Raw genomic sequence first — 19,939 nt, 5'->3', positions numbered from 1 at the left:
ATGTATATATTTATTTATTTATAGGGCTGCATCTGTTTTAGCAGCAAAATAGACATATGTATGCTGAAAAAGCCTCCTCCTAGAGCTCCAGTGGGACTCAATCTCTCTTACCAGCTGTGCACCCTGAGCAAAGGAACCAGCAGGCCACCTCTGATAGACAGTCTCATCTTCACAGACTATCTCAAGGTCATCCCAAATATATACACAGAATTCCCTTGACTTCCCAAAAGATGATTTAACTACCATGCCCCGACTGGGGTTATTAATTGTGTTTTAATTCAAAACCAAATGAAAATACCACCAACTCAAAGCCACACCATGCTGAGCATTCTCACACCACTGAACTGCTGCAGCCCTTTTACCTGGGCATCTGACCCAGAACAACCTTTGGGAACAATTGTTGTGTTTATCTTTTGTAATATTCCTCACTGAAGCTTGTAGACACGATAATAATAAAGCATCCCATAGAGCAAAGCTTATCTCTGTAAAAGCTTCAGACTGTTCAGTGACTACTAAAAAACCTCCTTGTTCACATTTGCATGGATATGAACAACTGAGCCGCAGCAGTGGCTGCATGTTCTTTGTTACAGAGCGAGACAATTAATCTTGGAGCCCAGTAACAAGAATTCTGCATTTATCTCAGCGGGCTGACCTCTGTCACTGCCCCCCAGCATTAAACAGCTATTTTCGGACACTTCCAGCTATCTGCGCTCCCTGGAAGTGACAAGAACAGATCCACTCCTTCTCGAAGACCTCGATGCTAATTTACTCTTTTTTTTTTTTTTCTTTATTCTTTCTTTCTGTTTCTTCCCCTATGTGCTTCTCTCTCATCTCCACGCCCCTCAGTTCATTCCGCTCAGTGTCAGGGCTCCTGCCTCGCTGTGTAGGTGCCTTTTCCCCCGCCTCTCTTTTTTAAAACGTAACCTTAGGCTGGATGGATCAGGACACACCTGAGGGGAAGGACTCCTTCCCTCACGGGCATTCCCGCCCCGCGCCCACCGCGCATGCGCAGAGCCGCCCGGCGAGGAAGGGCGGAAGCGGTGCCGTCATTGCCGCCCACCGCGCGCTGTGGTGGCGCTGCGCATGCGCGGCTGGGAGGGCGGGCGGGATGACGGCGGGCAGGCGGGCAGTGCGCATGTGCGGGGCGTGGCTGCGGCGTTTTTAAACGCGGGGACGGTTGGAGCGGGCGGGAGGTGGTTCTGAGGGGTTCAGCGTTGAGGGGAAGCTTGTTCTGCGATGGTCACCGCCTGTGGGAGCGGGTCCCGAGCTGTGTCCCGAGCAGAAGGGCGGTTAGTGCTCGTGGGATGGTGGCTGGTCGGGGCGGCGGAGGGGTGAGTGGCCCTGGAATGGTCAGTGGCCGGGGCAGCGGGGGGGGTCAGTGGCCCTGGAATGGTCAGTGGCCAGGGCAGCGGGGGAGTGAGTGGCCCTGGAATGGTCAGTGGCCCTGCAATGGTCAGTGGCCAGGGCAGCAGGGGGGTCAGTGGCCCTGGAATGGTCAGTGGCCGGGGCAGCGGGGGGGGTCAGTGGCCCTGGAATGGTCACTGGCCCTGGAATGGTCAGTGGCCAGGGCAGCGGGGGGGGTCAGTGGCCCTGGAATGGTCAGTGGCCCTGGAATGGTCAGTGGCCAGGGCAGCAGGGGGGGTCAGTGGCCCTGGAATGGTCAGTGGCCCTGCAATGGTCAGTGGCCAGGGCAGCAGGGGGGTCAGTGGCCCTGGAATGGTCAGTGGCCGGGGCAGCGGGGGGGGTCAGTGGCCCTGGAATGGTCACTGGCCCTGGAATGGTCAGTGGCCAGGGCAGCGGGGGGGGTCAGTGGCCCTGGAATGGTCAGTGGCCCTGCAATATGGTCAGTGGCCCTGGAATGGTCAGTGGCCCTGCAATGGTCAGTGGCCCTGCAATGGTCAGTGGCCGGGGCAGCGGGGGGTCAGTGGCCCTGCAATGGTCAGTGGCCAGGGCAGGGGGCGGTCAGTGGCTTCCCCCGGCCCGGCTGCCCCGTGAGGACCGGGGGTCCCGCCGCGGCTCTGAGCGCCCCGGGGCCGCCGGGCCGGGCCGGGCCGGGCTGGGGAGGCCTCGCTCCCTCCGTCCCCTCAGGGTGCTCCGGCGGCCCGGGGCGAGTCTCGGCGGGGGCTGCACGGGAGGGGCGGGGGGGGTGCTGGTGCCACACTCCTCGTGTCGGCACCGAGGGGCTGCGCAGGGCTGGGCTCGCTGTGAGCCGGAACTGCCCTTCATTGCTCTCTACTTCACCAAACCTTTCTGGTAGAACTGCAGGACAAAAGGAAACAAAGCACATGTAGAGAAGGTGCTGAGGGAGCTGAGAGAAAGCCGTTGCTGTACCCCATAGTATGGTCACCGAGCTTTGCTGCACAGGAAAGTGACAAACAGGGAAATAATGATGATTGTAACCTCGTAAGGAAGTGAGAGGTGGAGAGGGAGTATGAATTGGAACTCATTCTGTTTTATTGTGTCAGGAAAGATAGGTTCCAGCAATCCAGGGACAGGGGTGCACACTCTACCAAGTTCAGGAAATTGTAGCAAAATTTTCTATATTGTGGGTAAAAGGTTGGTCTCTCCAGCATATTGAGGAGAAAATGCCACTTTTTCTGGCTGTGTTTTACCCACAGCTGTGCAATTTGGTGCTGTTGGTATCTCTTGTGCTGCACTTGGAAGGTGACCAAAATTGCTTAGTTTTTCCAGTCCAAGCTGATTAGTAGAAAGGCTGCAGAATCTAATTTTTGTGAAATAGGAAGAAAAAGTGTTGTTATGATCCTCTAACATGTACATAACCTTGCAGAGAATCATGACTTGTTGACTGATTGTGTTGTCAAACACAACAGAAGTAAAGAAAATAATAATGTACAAAATTAACTTGGAAGACTTGGTTGTGTTATGTTAACTTTTTGGTTAGGTTGATTTTTTTTTATCAAAATGGTATATAAGATTGGATCAGATAATGTTTAACTTGAAAGGAGCTTGTGTTAATCTTTACTTGGGAATTTTTTTCTTTAATGTAAGATGGGAGTTCTGATACACTGTTGTCTTTGAATCTTTGAGGATCTTGTCTAATCTTTTGGGGAGCAGTCAGCTCTAAACAATTTCTTCTGAATTTGCTCTTGTGTTATGCAGGATGCCTCTAAAATCTGCTTTTCGAGAAAATAAGTGTTTCTTTTGCTTGCAGGGAACCAGCTCTCTGACATTCCTCAGGTGATCTCTTTTCTTACCTAATGAAGCATTGGCTCACACAGACAAATGAGTAAAATTCTCCAGTCTCAGCTGGGAGTCTGAAAAGATGCAGAGAAGTTCCAGGGCCCGAAAGCAGCCTCTGCACGCTCACCATAAAAGCCAAACTGATCTCTCTGCCTGGCGAAAAGGAGGGACAATTGACTCTGAAAAAAGTTTGCAGAGTCATCAATCTGCTAATGATCAGAAATATGATAGCCAGGAAGAGTCTCTAGAGCAAGCTTTGAGCTACTTTGAGAAAGGTGAGAGAATTTTTTGGGTGGCTATCTTGGACTAAGAAGACGATAACTTCTCAATGATACAGTCTTAATTAAAAAAAAGATTATCTGTTTTCCCTCTTTAATGCCTGAGCTATGTATTATTTCTTTAATGTCTTGGAAGCTTTGTGTTACTACTATGTAAAGAAAAGAAATAGCATAGAATGGTTTGGAGTGGAAGGATCAAACCCCCATGCCATGGGCAGGAACACCCTGCAGTAGATCAAGTTGCTCAGGGCCCCGTCCTGCCTGGCCTTGAACGCTTTCAGGGATGGGGCAGCCACAGTTTTTCTGGGCAACCTAAGCCAGGGCCTCACCACCCTCACAGTAAACAACTTTATCCTAATATCCCATCTAAACCTCCTTCAGTTTGAAGCCATTCCCTTTGGCCTGTCATGCTCTTGTAAGAAGTCTCTACATATTTCTTATTATAATATTAATTTTACTTCTGTTTTTCCACTTTAACCCCTGGGCTATGTAATGTTTCTTTAATGTCTTAAAAGTTTTTCTGCTTTGTTACTATGTCAAGAAAAAGGAATATGTACAGGGGCAGTTCAGAGAAGCTTTAAGTTAATTTCTGTTCAGAAGTTGTTTCATCCTGTGCTTGTCCTGTTTGCTTTTCCTAGTTCAAGACGGTGTTGCACTGAAGAAGCAGAGTGTTCCGCAGAAACATCTGGATGCTGTGGAAAGCACTGCCCTGAAACAAGGGCTGCCCCCTGAAGGGTTTGAGATACTGCTGAACATAGTGCTCAGTGGCAAATTTGGTACAGCATTTCTATACTGCTGGTGTATCTTCTGTCAATGTGCCTTTCCCCTCTAATCAAACCTGCTGAGATAATGTGTTTATGGTAATGTAGCATAAAATTAATTTTTCTGGCATGATTTTGTGTAGTTTGTCATCATTTTGAAGTGTAGGTAAGTCCTTACTAAATTCATATACTCCATTACTTTGAGTAAGGAAGCTCTAAATAATTTTGTCCAGAGGGAATTTTGACCTAAGCTGCAAAATATTGAAGAACCTGGTACATGAGCACCATCTTACTTGGAATTGGTATTTTCCCAGCTGATACAGTGAATACTCGTTTATTGAAGAGCCTGATTCCTGCCTCAGTGATACCAGAAGATTCTGTGGTTAAAGCTGTGTCTTGGCTCTGTGTCAGCAAATGCTCAGGCAACATCAAGGTAACTTAGTAGGTGTTTACAGTAGTTATTGCTTCTGCACAGGACCCATAAGAACAGGTTATTTTGGGAAATCAAAAATGCCGAAGTTTTAATGTACAAGGTCTTAGACAAGATACTGTCATTTACCAAGACTGGCAGAGATGCCCATTGCTGAAATGGGCAACCAAGAAACACATTAAAAGTGTCTCTGGAGATTTGGTTCCTGCTTGTCTTGTATCTCTGAACTCCTCAGGAATGGTGTCTCCACCAAGATTTCTGTGAAATACTTCTGCTGTGTGAGGCATCCTTTAATTTCAGTGAGGTATCCCTTGGGTTATGTGCACCTTGGTTGTGGCAGCATTACTTAACGTTAGGGAAAGAGTATTTTTTGTGTTCACGTGGTCTGCTCAAAGGTTTATGTGGTAGAATCATTTATCTGGGCACAGAATAAGACCACAGAATCCAACCATTAACCTAATGCTGCCAAGCCAACCATGTCCCAAGAGCCACAGCTGTGTATCTTATAAATCCCTTCAGGGATGGTGATTCAGTCACTTCTGTGTCAGTCTGTTCCTATCCTTGACAGTCTTTGACAATGAAATGTCACCTCAACCTCCTTGGCAGAACTTGTTGCTTTCTTCTCAACCTATCACTTTTGTACTTGGGAAAAGAGACTGGCCCCTGCCTAACTTCAGCCTCCTTTCAGGGACTTGTAGTGTGGGAAGGTCCCCCTGAGCTTCCTTTCTCCAGGCTGAGCCCATGTGTGCCCTGTTTATTGGATTTCCTCTCTCCCAGTCACCACTGATACACAAATAGGGTCCCATGGTTCTGGAAACCAAAACCCAGTTGCCAACAGCAATGATGAGGCCAGTTGTTTACCTGGTGAATCCCTTGGCAGACTTTCTTCATCTGAATATCCCTGAACTGTTTGTCTGTAGCTCTCTGGTTATCCTTGAGAATGGTGTGTATCCTTATTGATTGTGTCTTTCATTCCCCTGCCTTGCTTTTACATTTAATGTAATGTAGGTTTTTTTTTTCCTGTCTGCAGCTGCTTTTTTTGAAGTGGCTGATCACAATGTTTGACTACATTGATCACAAGGAACAACTTCATGCCCTTTATGGTATTTTCTTCTCCTTCCTGCAAGATGAGAGGCTGGTAAGGAGAGCTGAAGAACATATGGAACTGATAAAATAAGCCTTAATGTTCATTAGTAGTATACATATTAATGCTAGAATTAGTCTGAAGTAGGTGTTGGTTAGAGACCATTTTCTGATGGCTGTATTTCTTTTTGTATTTTCTCTTTGCCTTATAAGATTGCTGGGTAATTTAGATCCATAAACAGGCAAGCACTTTAAGATTGCTGTGATCTGTCTGTTTAAGGTGTTTCAAAGAATTGCTATGCTGTATCACAGTGACCATTTATTCTGTCTAAATTCCCAAGAGTCACAGTGGTCTCTGGGGTTTTCAGACATCAGCAGGTAGTCTCCTGCTCCTGGGCAGAAACTGACTTGTATACCTTGGGCAAAAAGAAAAAAAAACAAGGAAAAAATTTAGAGCAGTGTTTATTTAAGGTGAGAAACTAATTGGTGTCTACTTAATTAGTTTGAAATATAGCTTAAAAGAGAACAAGCATTCAGGCAATTTCTGCCATATGGCAACTGTAAAATCCAGGAATTTTGAAGTGTTTGGATTCAGTGCATAGTAAGAGAGCCTTGGCATTTGTGTTAGATATGATATTGTTAATATCCTTTCACTTTAGGATATTTTATGTTAAAACAAGCTCCCAATGTTCTGAGTTATATTTCTTGTAATGTTTTAATGGTTTTAGATTAACTTAATTTATAATCTTTCCATAAAACTGGATTTAAGTTCTTAAAGTTTGAAATATCTTTTTCAGACATGATGGGTCAGTTGGAAAGTGCATCAGAGTTGGTTTGAAACTAATTTAAGACTCTTTACAGCCTCAATTGCAGTTAAAAGCTCTAAAAAATACATTGGTTCAGAGATGCCTTTCCTTTTGAAAATGCAATTGTACTTTCACTGTTGACTCTTGTAATTTCTAGACCTTGTTCCAAAATAAATGGTTGAAGTTAATTAAAGAATTTGGTTACTGTCAGGACTGCTCACAGTGCAGATGAAGTTTTAAATGAAATTGCTATGTGGGACTGTCTCTTGTGCTGCTTTTTGTGTGTCCTGGCTGTGTCTGCAGCAGCAGGAGAGCTCATGGCTGCCCTTGCTTTGCAGTGCCCCTGCATCTGCCACCTGCTCTACCTGCTGACCAGGAAAGAACATGGTGAGTCTCCTCTGTCAGCTGAAATATCATTTTATTTCTGATTGTTTGCTGGTGCTGCCTTTTCTTCCAATGCAGCTGATACAATGATTAGCCAATATTGTGCTTTTAATGCAAGGAAGAATGAGTGGTAGTTCAGGCAAAACTTTGTGTAACACTTGCTGAATTGGAAAGCTCTCTATTACCCTAGAAATAAGAATTATTGGTTCTGCTGTCTTTGTCATGATTTTATTATAAAAGTTACTTATATAACTTTTGCTTAAATGTCTAATGCGGTAATTTTAAAATCCTTTATATTCTCAATTGTATTTCCAGTCAATCCTTTTCGGATTAGGAGACTGCTTGAGCTCCAAGCAAGAATGGTGAGTTTATTTCAGATCTTGTAGAGTCTGAACTGTGGTTAATAATGCACTTTGTAGAACTAATGTCTTTACACAGTGGAGAAAAGTGGCTTGGACTTGGAATTGTAGGTTTAGTCTTTGTAGCATCAAAATTTCTGTTGCATGTGCATCCCTAAATCTCATGTGTTTTGTGAGCACATGCCATCATATATGCAAAGCTCCATGTTTTGTGACCAGGTATGGTGAAATCTCTGAAGCTAGAGGCAGCTTCATTTCTCTATTAGTCTTTAATTTTCTATTCATCTTCCTTTTTCAAGTGGTACCAAAAATGACTGAAAAATATAAGACCTTGGGTTTTTTTTTTTCAAAAGTAAAAACCATTGCTATAGTAACATGTTTTTTAGACAGCAGAAGACTATTTTTATCACTTTAAGTTCCTTTCTATCAGCTATGACTACAGAAAGGTCTTTACTTCTCTTGTTATAGTTATTTCATTGGCCCAGTTTCTGTTGTTTCTGTCAGTTTTAGTTGTTTATCTATGGTTACTTGGTTGTGTGTAGCTCTAGGAATTTAACTTTTACTGATCACTGGGGTTTTTTGCTTCTAAAATAGAGCATTCAGTTTCTATATTAAAAACATACCCCACATGTTTTCCCTCTTGTTTTGTTATTTGACAGGGAATGCAGTCTTATCTGCAAGCTCTGCTATCACTTTACAAACTTTTCTGCCCAGAACAGGTGACCATAACCCTCCCTGGGAAAATGAAGGTAAGGAATTAGATTTAGTCAATTTGAAACTAGGATTTACTACAGTATTTATATGGAGCTTTCTATTTAAACTCTAGTAGATTTACTGGTGAAGATTAATTCTATTTCCTCTTTTCACTGAGTAAAATCAGGTTTAGATGAGGATTCCTTGCCTTGTGTTTTGTTTCCTTTTCAGCATAATGAGATGATTTGGTAGGGAATGAAATCTACCTTTATTTTATGAGGATTACTTTAATCCTTCTTTTGGTGTTCCTGCTGGGTTTGTCTTGTTTCACAAAACATTAAGTTCTGAAGGAAATAAACTGTCTAATTTGTCAAGGCATTGTTCTAATTGCTGCCATTCTCAAGTACAAATGACAATGGAAGTCAGTAAGTAGCTTTGCACTTGGAAAGCCTGTGTCATAGGAAAGAGGAAAAAAAGCAGGTAAAAAATGTGGGAAACTGATTTGTCAGAGCTGCAAGGAACAGCAAAAAATGATTCCCCTTTTAGAGAGACCTGTGCACTGATACCTTTGACCAAATAGAAACATGTAGCAGAATCAGATACCAAAGAGAAAACAGCATCTGGTGAGACCTAAATTGTGCAACAAAATTTTATTTTAGTGGGATGGAAGTTTGAGATTTTCTTGGTTTTTTAGAACAGACATTTAATTTATATGCAGGCAAGTTGAGTTTCAATAAAATTTATCTAAATTTGCTTGTGTATTTACATTTTCTTTAAATTTTTACTTTGCATTGTGCTGCACAGTCATCTGTTGTAGAATTTACATTTTGTAGCATGCACATTTACATTTTTTTCAAAGTGCTAGTAAATTACTAGCAATTAGATCCCAAATATTTCTTTAACTGTCTTTATGAACATACTGTGTTGTGTACTAAAGGCTTGATTAACTAGGTCCAAGCCAATCCAAATACTTGGTTTGGCACTTGATTAGAATTGAAAGACTGATTTGCCTTGAAATGTCAAAAAAAATTGTGTGGAAAGGTGTTAACTTTTCTAATTTTCTATAGTAATATCTACATTAATTTCAGTATTTGGTTACTCATGGCATTGTTCTGTTATGTGGGTGTCACTGATGCTGAATTCAGGAAATTTTTCTATAAACTGGGCATACCTTGCTCATGTTTGTTTAATTTTAAGGTATACTTGACATTTAATCTACGAGTTAATGATTGGTTTGAATTAAGACTATAAGACAAGTGTTGGAGATCCCTCCTGAAAAGGGGGACATTGTTTCCAAAGGAAATAAGCCCAACTCTGGAATTGTAGACCAAAGGTGGTGAAACTGAGGAATGATGTGAGTTCTGTGCTGTGAAAATCTGTCAAGTGGAGCTGTGTCTACATGGCTGTGGTAATGTTTATCAGAATAGAAAGTGATATTTCTGTTGCTTTGTCTTAGCTTAATTTCTTGCATGCATGTCTGACTTCTGTTTCCAGACTTACTTCAAGAATTCAGACGGCCCATGGAAAGCAGCGATCACTGCAGTAAGGCAAAGAAACCAGGGACACTCTTCCCTGTCCCAGACATTGTTTTTAGGCACAGCTCAGCCTCGGTCACGAAAAAGGGTATGTTATGGGCCTGAGGCAAACCCCAGAAGGTGCCAGGTAGTGGTTTTCATTATGAATATTGGCAAATAATGGGAGTCTGGCTTTATTTTGGCACTGAGAAGGAGGGAGTAACTATAGAGTAATGCAACAATCAATTATAATGAAAGCCTGGTTATATTTTTAAAGGTAAAAACTTTTTAACCTTTTTTTAAAGGTAAACCCAGGTAAAACTGGGTCTTTCTGGGAGCACTGTTCATAAGTGCAGCCAATTGCATTGGAAGCCAAGTCACTTGTTTCTTTTCTACAGAAATGGAATGCCCAGTTGGTTATACCTGCAAGCAGTGCAAACACAAATCATTTAGAAGACGACAGGGAAAAGTGTTTTTATTTGTACAGTACAAACGAGTCTTTTCCACTGGAGCAGCTGCACACCTTCCCTCAGCTCCTACAAAATATCCACCGTCTAGAGGTGAGTTTCAGGCAGGTCTTGGTGAATGTTTTGGGAGATCAAAGGATGGTCCTCTATGCCCTATATATATGTGAGAAGTGTGTGGGCTACCTGATTCTAACAGAGCATCTAGTCCTGTCTGAGGAGGGTGGAGGAGTCTGGGAATGGTTTGTTGCTGGTAAAAAGATTGGACATGAGGTTCTCTGACAGTTTATTGATGTAAATACTGAATAATCCTTTCTTTTCTTTTTTTCTTGCAGTTTCCTTCCCAGATGGGTTCAGTACTAACAAACCCCTTATTGCTTCACTACATGAATTGTGTGAAAGATGAATCTATTTACCTGAGGCTCTACTATTGGATGGGACAGATGCTCCAGGAAGGTAAGAACACTAGTATCTTGTTAGGTAGGGAACTAAAGCATGTCTGAGGCTTTTCACTTTTCAGTAATGGTTCTTTGCTATTCAGATTTACAGTGATAACCATAGTGTTAAAACAGCTACTGGAGGAGAACTGAATTTGGTTTCTCATTGTGCTTGTTCTTGTTGTGCTCATATTCAAGTACAGTATTCTCTCCTGTTCAGAGTGCACCTGGTGTATGGTTGATAACCCATATGAAGAAGAATTCAAGAGCTTCCTGGAAACTGTCTACAAGGCAGAATGTTTCTTGCAGGTAAGTGTGTTTTCTGGAAGCCATGGGTTTCACAAAGTCTTCTCTTAAAAACTTCTGGCACTTACCTGTTTCCTGTAGTATTGCTGAGACAGTGACTCAAGTGATAAAAATACCTTTGCTTATGGAAAATGAATATTCTGGAAATGGCCTTGGCTTCTGCAGGAAAAATAATCTAAGAATGAATGATCGTTTGAATGTCCTGGCAGGTATGGCAGGAAGAAGGTGTGAGCCTCTTGCTTTCTCCAGAGTGATGTGAGTGTGGCAAGCTGCAGTCAGATGACTTCTTGAATGCTTCTCTGCTTTGCAGGAGGGATTTTCTGCCTGTGAAGAGTTCCTGTATAAGACTCTTCCTCTCTGGGATGGCTTCTGCTGCCGCTCAGAAGTCCTCAGACTCCTGAGTTGGGTCCCCCTCAGCAGTTTCTCTGGTATGTGCTGCAGATCCTGTGTGTGAGCTTGGACAGTGGGGGTATCTCAGGGCATAGAATTTGTGCACTGACATGATACTGCTTTCTCATTTTTTTCAGACATTAAGTCATATCTCTATGATCCCCTGGCACAACTCTTTTTCACATCATCTATTTACTTTAAGGTAATTGAATGAATTACATTGAATACAATGTCTGTTTATATGTAGTTGATACGGCTATCTGTACTTGTTAGGTGTAGCAGTCTCAGGGATTGTATAGGAAACATCTTTTGAGAAATCTGTGCCCAAACGGGATAAAGTAGATACCTACAGTTTTACTTCTTTAGGAAATAGGTGCTTTAAGATATCTTCCTTTTTTGACTGGAATTAATCTGGGGCAGTGGAGATAAAAATAACTGGTAGTGCACAACACAATAGCTAATTTGTTTTATTTATTTAACTACTTGTTTAAACTGTTTTACTGCAGTTTTTTTGGTCCTTGAAGTTCACATTCTCCCAGAAAGGCTATATGCAACACATATGTTCAGTTCCAGGGGCCTTGCAACTATGTCACTGCTCCTGAGAAACTCTTGGCACCTTTCTTTGGCTATGACAATTTTCAAGGCATACTTTGTTCAGAATTACTCACTTGCATAAATTGTCACCCACCTGATTTCTTTTTGCCTCTTGCAGTGCAGTGTTCTCGAGAGCCTGAAAGAGCTGTTGCAGAACTGGTTAAATTGCAATGCGATTCAAGTGGATTTGGAGTCTTCTTCTTTGTAAGTTTGCCTTTAAAGAATGCAAGCCATGTTCTGTGCATTGCTCACTGGTGTATTTAGATCTATAATCCTATCCCTAACACCCAGCCTAAAGACCAACCAGAAGGTTAATAATGCTGTTATAATTCTGCTATATTGTAAGCTACCTTGTCAGGCCTGATCTTTGTCTTTAGAAGTATTTCTGCTGGCACTGGAAATGTAAGTGTCCAGAATTCAAAATCCTCATAGCACTGACAGCTGGGTTTTCATAATGGTGCTGATAACAGTGTGTTACTGGCTGTATTGAACAAGTGTCTGAGTATTTGATGGGGCAAAAGCATAAATGTCAGTTTTATTTTCCTGTTGTCTGTGTTGCTGTTTGCAAAGAGGTATTTGTAATGTTGTGCCATGTCTTTGCTGCAGGAACACCACCCTCTCTGGACTAGTGAATGGGGTGGCTGAACTGGTTCGCTTTGTGGGATGGATCTCTACTGTTGGACTGCGTTTGGAAAACAATTCCATGCTCTTGCTCTACTTCATTCTGGATTTCTATGAGACTGTGTGTATCCCAGTCACTTTGTCTTTCTTTTCAAGTGCACCTAAGGCTGTTTGCATTTTTAAGCTAGAGCATAAAAAATATCATCCTCATTGTAGTTTACATAACTTTGTGATTAAGTGCCAGAATATTCCACATACTCGGCAGATCTGCAGGTGGAAGCTGCTGTTGTTGCATCCACAGGCAGAGGTAAATATGCTGCTAGAAAATGATTGCTCTGAATTCAGAGGTGAACTGAGGAAGGGGAAGTAACAGTAGGCCATAACCTGCTTTTTAAATGTTGACTTAAAGAAAAGAACAGTGATCAGTTCAATTTCAAACAACATATCTTGGGTTTTTTCCTTAAATGTTTCCTTAAAAATATGGGGCTTTATTTCTAGTTTGTGCTGTAGACAAACTAAACAGCATCAAATAGCCTTAAGTATTCTCCAGCTTCCTCATGTCCTCTCTGTAGTTGTGCTTATTGTGAACTCCAGCCATGCTGTAGCAACAGCTCCTGCAATTCAGGTTGGGAATAGCTGAAAAAAAAATGATAGTTCTGGGATCTATTTGTAACTGAATTATCCATTAAAAGTGCACAAAACCAATGGGTAACAGCATTTGTGTAAGACATCCTGGCTTTCCCTTTTGGATGGATCTAGCTGGAGTTCAGTGTTGTGCCCTGTTGCTCTTACCTCCTTGGGAGTTTGTAATAATCATTACTTTGGCAGTAATAATCAGCCTGGATGTGCTTCATTCCTGCAGGTGTGTGACATGTACCTGAAGTACAATCTGCCTTTGCTGATAATGCTTCCTGCTGGGATTTTCTACCCAGCACTGCTCAGCATGGATTCTGTCAACTTGAATCAGCTCTGCTACATTATGTACAGGTACTACAACAGGTGTAGGCTGCAGGGACTCCTTGTCTTCTCTTTCAGTCTTTTGGAAATTAAATTACTTTGTTGTAAAAACCTGGGATCATCTTCTTGCTGTGCAAGGTAAAGGTAAAAATTCCACTTGTGTCCAGCTTTCATGTTAAAGAATTTTATAGCTGTAGTTCCTACTTTTTTTTTTTCAGTCTGTTATCCAAGATAGCAGGATTCTGACCTTTCCTGGTATTATTTCCATATCTTTCATATGTGAAGGAAGAAGTTCCCCTATTGTTTTGAGGGAACTAAAGTCAGCCTGCTGGAATTAACTGTACAGCTTCTCACTCCTGTTCTTTGGCTACTGCACTTGAGCTTTTCTATACAAATTCTGCCATGTGCTGAGTAGGAAGCACTTCCTCCACTTCCTTCACTCCAGGAATTTGGGACTGCCTCATGGTGCTGGCAAGGCCAAAGACAGCACTGTTTGTTGCTCTGCAGGATAGGATCCACCACCAAGGCTGCACTTCTTGGCCTTGTTAGTTCCAGTGGCTGCATCTGAGGAGAAGAGTGGCCAATAGCTGACAGCTGGTGCAGGGCTCTCCATGTGGCTTTTTCTCTAAGGAATCTGCAGGGTAATTAACATGACAGGAAGGTCTCTAGGAAATAAGAAGAGCTAGTGCTTATTATATAGAACAACTGTCAAGTTGCATTACTTCCAGTAGCTTCTGTTTCTTTGCTTAGTGAATGAAAGTCTCCCTTCTTAAAAACACACTGCATTTCTCTGCTGATTTAAAGGCTGGATGTCCATTCCTGTGTGCTGCATTTATGAAGGTGATTGTCCCAGGCAAACTGGTCTTGTGTGACTCATTTCAGAGCCTAATGTTATTAGATATGTCCCTACTCTGCCAAGTGATTAAGTCCCTTTGAATTCTTTTTCATGTCTCTTTCACCACTAAAGTTTTATCTTTCTCATGGCATAAATAAGTTTTCTTGATACATTCCTTCAACTTTTTTCAACACTGGCATGTAGGAAAGATTTATAGACCCCTAACATTTTTTTTTTCAGGTATCGAACCAACTTAGTGGCTGCAAAAGAAAATGAGCTGTGTAAAAAGGTATTGTGGACACATCTGTTATATGTTAGAATCGACTTTAGCAAGGAACTGGGTTGAGTGGAAGGGAGGTGTACTAATGGCCGTCTTTTAAGGACTGGAGGGAGCACACAGCTGCTTGGAGGATGTTATTTATTGATTTTTCTTCTTCCCCCCTCAGAAAATGCTGCAGTTCAAGTTCAGTGACCAGACATACCAAGTGTACAACCAGTACATAATAGCTATGGTGGGCTGTCTGTGGACATCCAGTGCATTCCAGAAGGATATTCATCCTCAAGGTCTTCATATGGATGATGAACTGTTGAGTAAAACTGCAGTGAAGGAATTAAGAAACAGCTTTAACATTGTCTATCACCCAGCCATGATGGGCCACTCTATTCAATTCTTGCAGCAGGTAATGGTGTAGGCCAAGATTTGGATCTTTCATGGTACCAGATGTTCTGTCTTGACTGTTTCTGTAGAGAAGTGTCTCTGTGTCCTGGCTGACTGGTACAGACAACCGAGCTTTCAAAAGTTGCTGTGACATTGTGTTTGTTAGATTAATGGCACAATTTGAAGAGTCTTTGTGTGGTATGACAGCAGTTGAATGTATGAATGTAGCAGTTTTGGATGTGAATTTGTACTCATGAAAATGTTGAGATAGGACTAGAATAAATAATTAATGAAATAAATGACACTTCAGTGAAAGCTTACCAAAGGTGCATAAAATAGGCAGTGTGAGCTAAATATTTAAACTCTAGAAAGTCAAGAAATACATGGTTAAATTATATAGAATTGTTCATTCTAGAATTTCTTAGTGCTTTCTGGCTCTTGTGGTAGCTTTTTTTGGCTTACTAAAATAGAAATACAAGTAGCTGCTTCAAGTACAGAGGTAAGAGAACATGGAGCTGTCTTGCATTGTCTGGTGTAAGTTCTACCAGGTGCTCTCTTGAACTGTGGGTGCCCTCATGTGTTCAGTCCAGCTGCTGAGCAGTGGAGAAAGCAGTTTGCCAGAGCTGTTATTGTCCCAAGATGTGTGTGCTGCTCCAAGAAACCAGGTTTTGTAGGCTAAGGGCTGCACAAAGATGCCAGTTTGTTGTGAGAAAAGCTGGCAGGCTCAAGGCAAGTGTAGGTGCGCTCCTGGAATGCAGCAAGGGGCACCTGAGAAGCTGAAGCAAAGAATTCTGGTTAAGAACACTTGACAAATTTGCCTTTGTTATGTGTTCAGTATCATGAATCAAGCTAGCTTGTGTCTTACTGCTGATTAAACTTAGATTTTGTCTTTGCTCAAGGAAGTTACTCTGGTTTTATTAGACCAAGGAACGAAGTTGTATATACCTCATATCTTTTATCCACATAATTTTTGTTGTGAGGCTTCCTAGACTCATGGAATATCTCTGCAGTGGAAGAGACCCACAAAAATCATAAAGTCCAACTCCTGCCTCTGCAGAGGACAGCCTAAGAGTCCCACCCTGTGCCTGGGAGTGTTTTCCAGACACTTCTTGCATTGTCTGGCTTGGTGCTATCACCACTTTCCTGGGGAGCCTGTTCCAGTGCTCATTCACCCTCAGTGGGAAGAACATTTTCCTGATATCCAACCTAAACTTTCGCTGACACAGGTTCCTAATTCATCTTTGTAAGTTTTGTGCATTTAAAAACCCAAACTACAAACCAGCAACCATAACAGAAACCCAAAACCCATCCAACCTCAAAATCCCTTAAAAACCTCCAAAACCTTCTGGTGGGGAATTTCGTTCTCTTCCTACTGTAGAACGAGGAGGAATTTTGCTTAGCAGCTATGACAAATGTGTTTTAAGGCAGGAGGAAATGATGTTGAGCTGCAGGGACGTGTTTTCCTCAGCAGTGCTGAGCACCAGAGGGCACTGCTCTGCAGCACTGGGGGAACACAAGCATTGTTCTCGGTGTCAGTTCTCTTCTCTTGCTCTTTCTCATTCTTGTGAAATTCTAGGCAAGGCAAACTTTTACACTCTTGTAGAGACAATGGTAAAGATACCTGGGAATATTCCCTGTTGCTATCCTGTAATGCTGCAGCACAGGGCAAGAGGGTCCAGATGTTTCTTTGCCACTTATGCACAGGGTATGATACTGGAAGGACCTCTGAAGCAAAGTCTCAGAATTTCTTTGCATGCCTGCGCTTCCTGATTTAGGAGGGGACTTAGCAGAGACCCAGCAACCCTGGACATACTTTTTATCTGACTTGATATTGTTTTATTCTCTTAAGATTTGTCCTGATGATACCACCTTCAACTTCAAATTAATTAAGGTAAGATTTTTTGTTTTAGTAAATAAAGCAGTAAATTTTCAGCCGCTGTGTTGAGGAGGATAAGGTTATAATATTCACCAAACTCACAAATGCTTTAGAAAATTTTTGGAAGGGGTAAATTTCCAGCTGTAGGCTTTAATTCAGTCTCTTAACAAGGACAAACAAGAGAATATCAACACCTGAGAAGTTAGGTATCTGTGGCTAGTGATTTGAGATTTTGTTTCCTTCATGAGTCAGTGCAGTATCAGGCCAGGGCTGTTTATTGCTCTCTGCAGGCTCCAGAAAAAGTTACATTCTTGATACTCTTGAAGTTCATTGATAATACAAATTCTGCTTCATATTATATTTAAGACAGATGTGTAGCTTTGTTACAGCTTTGAACAGGAGTCCTCCTCTGAGCAAATACAGTGGCAGTTGGTTTCCTTTCCTATGCCACAGTGTACTTCAAACCTGATCTGGAGCAATCACCACTAGTGGTGGAAGAAAGGCTTTTTAATAGCCATGTTCATTTAGGTCATGACATATTCCCTGTTGTTCCAGTAGACTTTTCTTTTTCTAGAATTGGGATTTATAAAAAAATTCAGTATTAAAGATCATGATTCAGTCTAAGAATGAGTATTGTGTAATTGTGGGCATTTGGGAACAGCAGGTGACCCTGTACACCTGTGGGTATTTACAAATGTCATCCAACTTGTGGATGTTGTCCCACAGGAAAGGTAAAGCTTTGTTCTGCATATCTGATGCTTCTTTCTGGTTTACAGGGGAAGAAATGGAACTGGTATCTGGAATATCTCTATACCCAAGGTTTGAAGGGGCTGAAGGTCTTTATTGAGAGCAGCATCAGTCGGGTTTCCCAGGCCTCTTGCAACAAAGCAGGGAATGCAGAAGCATGACCCTGGGGCTCACTGGAATTCTTCTGTCATCTGGAGCAAACTTGGAGACTCTAAAGGACAGTGTCACTAATTCTTCCCTTCTCAGAGGAAAGAAACAGAGCATTTACTCTTGCCTGCACTTTTGTGCTGTCTTTTCTCCTAGGAAAGTGAAGACAGATGTTGAGGCTGGCTTGGTTCACTAACACTGGGCCTCTTGTCGCTGCTAAACATCTCTGGTCTGAAGTTGGTGAGCTGTTATGTGACATCCACCTTATTCACCCTAGTGTTTCTCTGTTGGAGTATCTGTTTTGATTGAGAAACAAACATTTTCTATCTCAAAACTGCAGTGAGCAATGGTGCTTCATTTATAAGTAATGTTGACCACTGACCTGCTTTGCCTTCCTCAGCAGCAGGTAATGAGAAACAACTTAATCAGCCTTTCTGGGGTGCACGTCTTGGATTGGAGCAATGCGAGTTTCCCAATTCCCTGTTGTACCCTGTATGACTTTTAACAGGCTGATCAAGCTGACCTGCCTGAAATTAATTTTAATTTTGAGGCTTTTGGAACAGTGTTTGTGCCAACTTTGCTAATAATCTGATACAGCTGGAAATTTTGATGTTCTATTGATGATTTATTGGTGTGAGCACTTACACAGTGTTGCCAGCAACTCACCATTTTCTATATTGATAAATGCAAATGTAACTTTCCTTTGGTGTTTTTAGCTCAGTAGGTGTTGTATATTATTTGTGTACATATGTATAATTTATATTCTGTAAAATATTTCTAATGTTTAATTTTTAAAAAACTCTAACAAAATGTATCTTCTCCTGTCATTTCATTTTAAGTCTGAGGAGAAGCTGAACTGAGGTTTCTAAAATCTGAATTAACTTTATTTTTCTGCCATAAAACACGATTGTAACCACTTGAGAGTTGGGTTAGATTATGGTGAATTTTGCATTGTGAATCTGCTTTGATTCAGTGAAGGAATCGGTCTTGAGAGTGACTCTGGAGCCACTCAAGATGTTTGCTTTCTTCATCCCCTCAAAATCAGACTGGTTGAGTACCACAGCTCTCAGCTCAAGTACATCTGGTTAATGTCTAAAGTATTGCCCTTCCCTTTCATCTGTGTTATCCCAAGTAGCGTAAGTGCTGCTTGCTAATTTTTGTTAAGAGAAACAGATCTTCAAAACCCTGATTATATTTGTTCAACAGGAGAAACTCCACATGTTAAAAATTCCTCCAAGTGGATATGTTCCAAGATGTGGCGCTAACATATAATCAGTATTATTTTTCTGTGAAGCTACCTTCAAAAAGTTGTTGGAAGTGTTATTTACGCTTATACTGGAAAGGCTGTGTACATCTCAAAGGAGCAACAGCCAGGAAGACAAGGCTTCCTGTTGGCTGGGTGCTGTTTGGAGTTTGTAGAAGGTACATTCCTGTCAGACTGGGGGTGCTGCCAGAGGCTTCCTTTAACCTGTGAAAGATGCCCAGGTTCTTAAGAGTGTGTGTGATGTGTGTGAATGTACTTAAAGCAGCTTACAGCAGAACCCTTTAGGATATACTGAATGTTTTACAGTTACTGGTCCCTGAGATAATTTTTCCCTTGGGGTTGGTGTTTGGTTGAGGAAACACAGAATCATGTTATGGAAGACTTGCAGCATCACAGGTGTTTATTATACCCTGTGTTGTGAAAGTATTTAAGCAGAATGCACAGTTTTGACTTTGAAGTACATGGGCTGGGCACTTAGAAGTGCAGAACTACAGCAACTGGATAGATAACTTGATTTTCATGTCAAGCTGTTTGTTTGTTGTTTTTTTTTTTTGGGGGGGGGGATTTTAGTTTTGTGTTTGTGTGGGTTTTTTTCTTGTTTTGTGGTGGTGGTTTGGTTTTTTTCCTTGTTGAACAAGATGTCTGTTTAAAATCTATCCCATGCAGCAAAAATGTAATGTGCCTGGTATTATTGGACACCAGAGATTACTTTTAGCCTCTTTATGCTGTAGTAACTCTTGTCTTTTTTGACATTTGGCTATTTTTCTTCTCTTTCTTCCCTCTAACTATGAGTAGCAGTGCACTTGAGTGTAAGAATGGCCGTTTTAGGGAGGAATGTACCTTTTTTTCTTTTCTTATCTTTTTTTCCCCTGCTTGCTCTTTGCATTTGAATCATCACAGCAAATTTTGCAGACCATTTTCTGTTAAAAGCATGTGCTCAAAACTTGGCTGACCACAGCTGCTCTGAGGACTAAAATGGACATAGTCAAGACCCATCCATTTCCTGGTAAGTGATAAATGAGTAGTTTACCTTTCATGCCTATTTCTGCCCATTGTAAGGTAGGTGGACATGATGAAATTGTAGCAGAAACAACAGTGCTGGGGTGTTATTTATCACAAGGCTTCTGCAGGCTT

General features: G+C 41.8%; 1 protein-coding gene across 2 annotated transcripts; it reads left to right on the top strand.

Annotated features, from left to right (window-relative positions):
• The first annotated feature begins 1,149 nt into the window (after positions 1 to 1,149).
• On the top strand, positions 1,150 to 18,355 carry CENPI (centromere protein I). 2 transcript variants are annotated; one of them, XM_002187354.6, is made up of 21 exons: positions 1,150 to 1,289; positions 3,173 to 3,476; positions 4,118 to 4,255; positions 4,555 to 4,673; positions 5,701 to 5,808; positions 6,898 to 6,946; positions 7,259 to 7,305; positions 7,962 to 8,051; positions 9,490 to 9,618; positions 9,908 to 10,069; positions 10,309 to 10,429; positions 10,631 to 10,719; positions 11,027 to 11,144; positions 11,244 to 11,308; positions 11,819 to 11,904; positions 12,307 to 12,442; positions 13,184 to 13,308; positions 14,354 to 14,402; positions 14,560 to 14,793; positions 16,621 to 16,662; positions 17,424 to 18,355. In XM_002187354.6, exons 2-21 carry the CDS (start codon positions 3,284 to 3,286, stop codon positions 17,553 to 17,555), a joined length of 2,232 nt encoding a protein of 743 aa, XP_002187390.4. In that variant the 5' UTR covers positions 1,150 to 1,289; positions 3,173 to 3,283; the 3' UTR covers positions 17,556 to 18,355. The 2 variants fall into 2 exon arrangements, with proteins under 2 accessions (XP_002187390.4, XP_041572180.2); XM_041716246.2 differs by having other exon boundaries at positions 1,198 to 1,331; positions 17,424 to 17,870.
• Positions 18,356 to 19,939: the final 1,584 nt, after the last annotated feature.

This window comes from Taeniopygia guttata, chromosome 4A, assembly GCF_048771995.1.
Source record: "Taeniopygia guttata chromosome 4A, bTaeGut7.mat, whole genome shotgun sequence".
NCBI classification, from domain to species: domain Eukaryota; kingdom Metazoa; phylum Chordata; class Aves; order Passeriformes; family Estrildidae; genus Taeniopygia; species Taeniopygia guttata.
The sequence above is the reverse complement of the archived record's forward strand: the minus strand, read 5'-3'. Positions and strand labels throughout refer to the sequence as shown.

What these genes read in the sequence shown, in the direction of transcription:
- CENPI (XM_002187354.6), top strand. Translation starts at nt 3,284, where the DNA reads ATGCAGAGAAGTTCCAGGGCCCGAAAGCAGCCTCTGCACGCTCACCAT. An exon ending in TTGAGCTCCAAGCAAGAATG is followed by an intron (nt 7,306 to 7,961) that starts GTGAGTTTATTT and finishes GTTATTTGACAG; the next exon opens with GGAATGCAGTCTTATCTGCA. An exon ending in AAAATATCCACCGTCTAGAG is followed by an intron (nt 10,070 to 10,308) that starts GTGAGTTTCAGG and finishes TTTTTCTTGCAG; the next exon opens with TTTCCTTCCCAGATGGGTTC.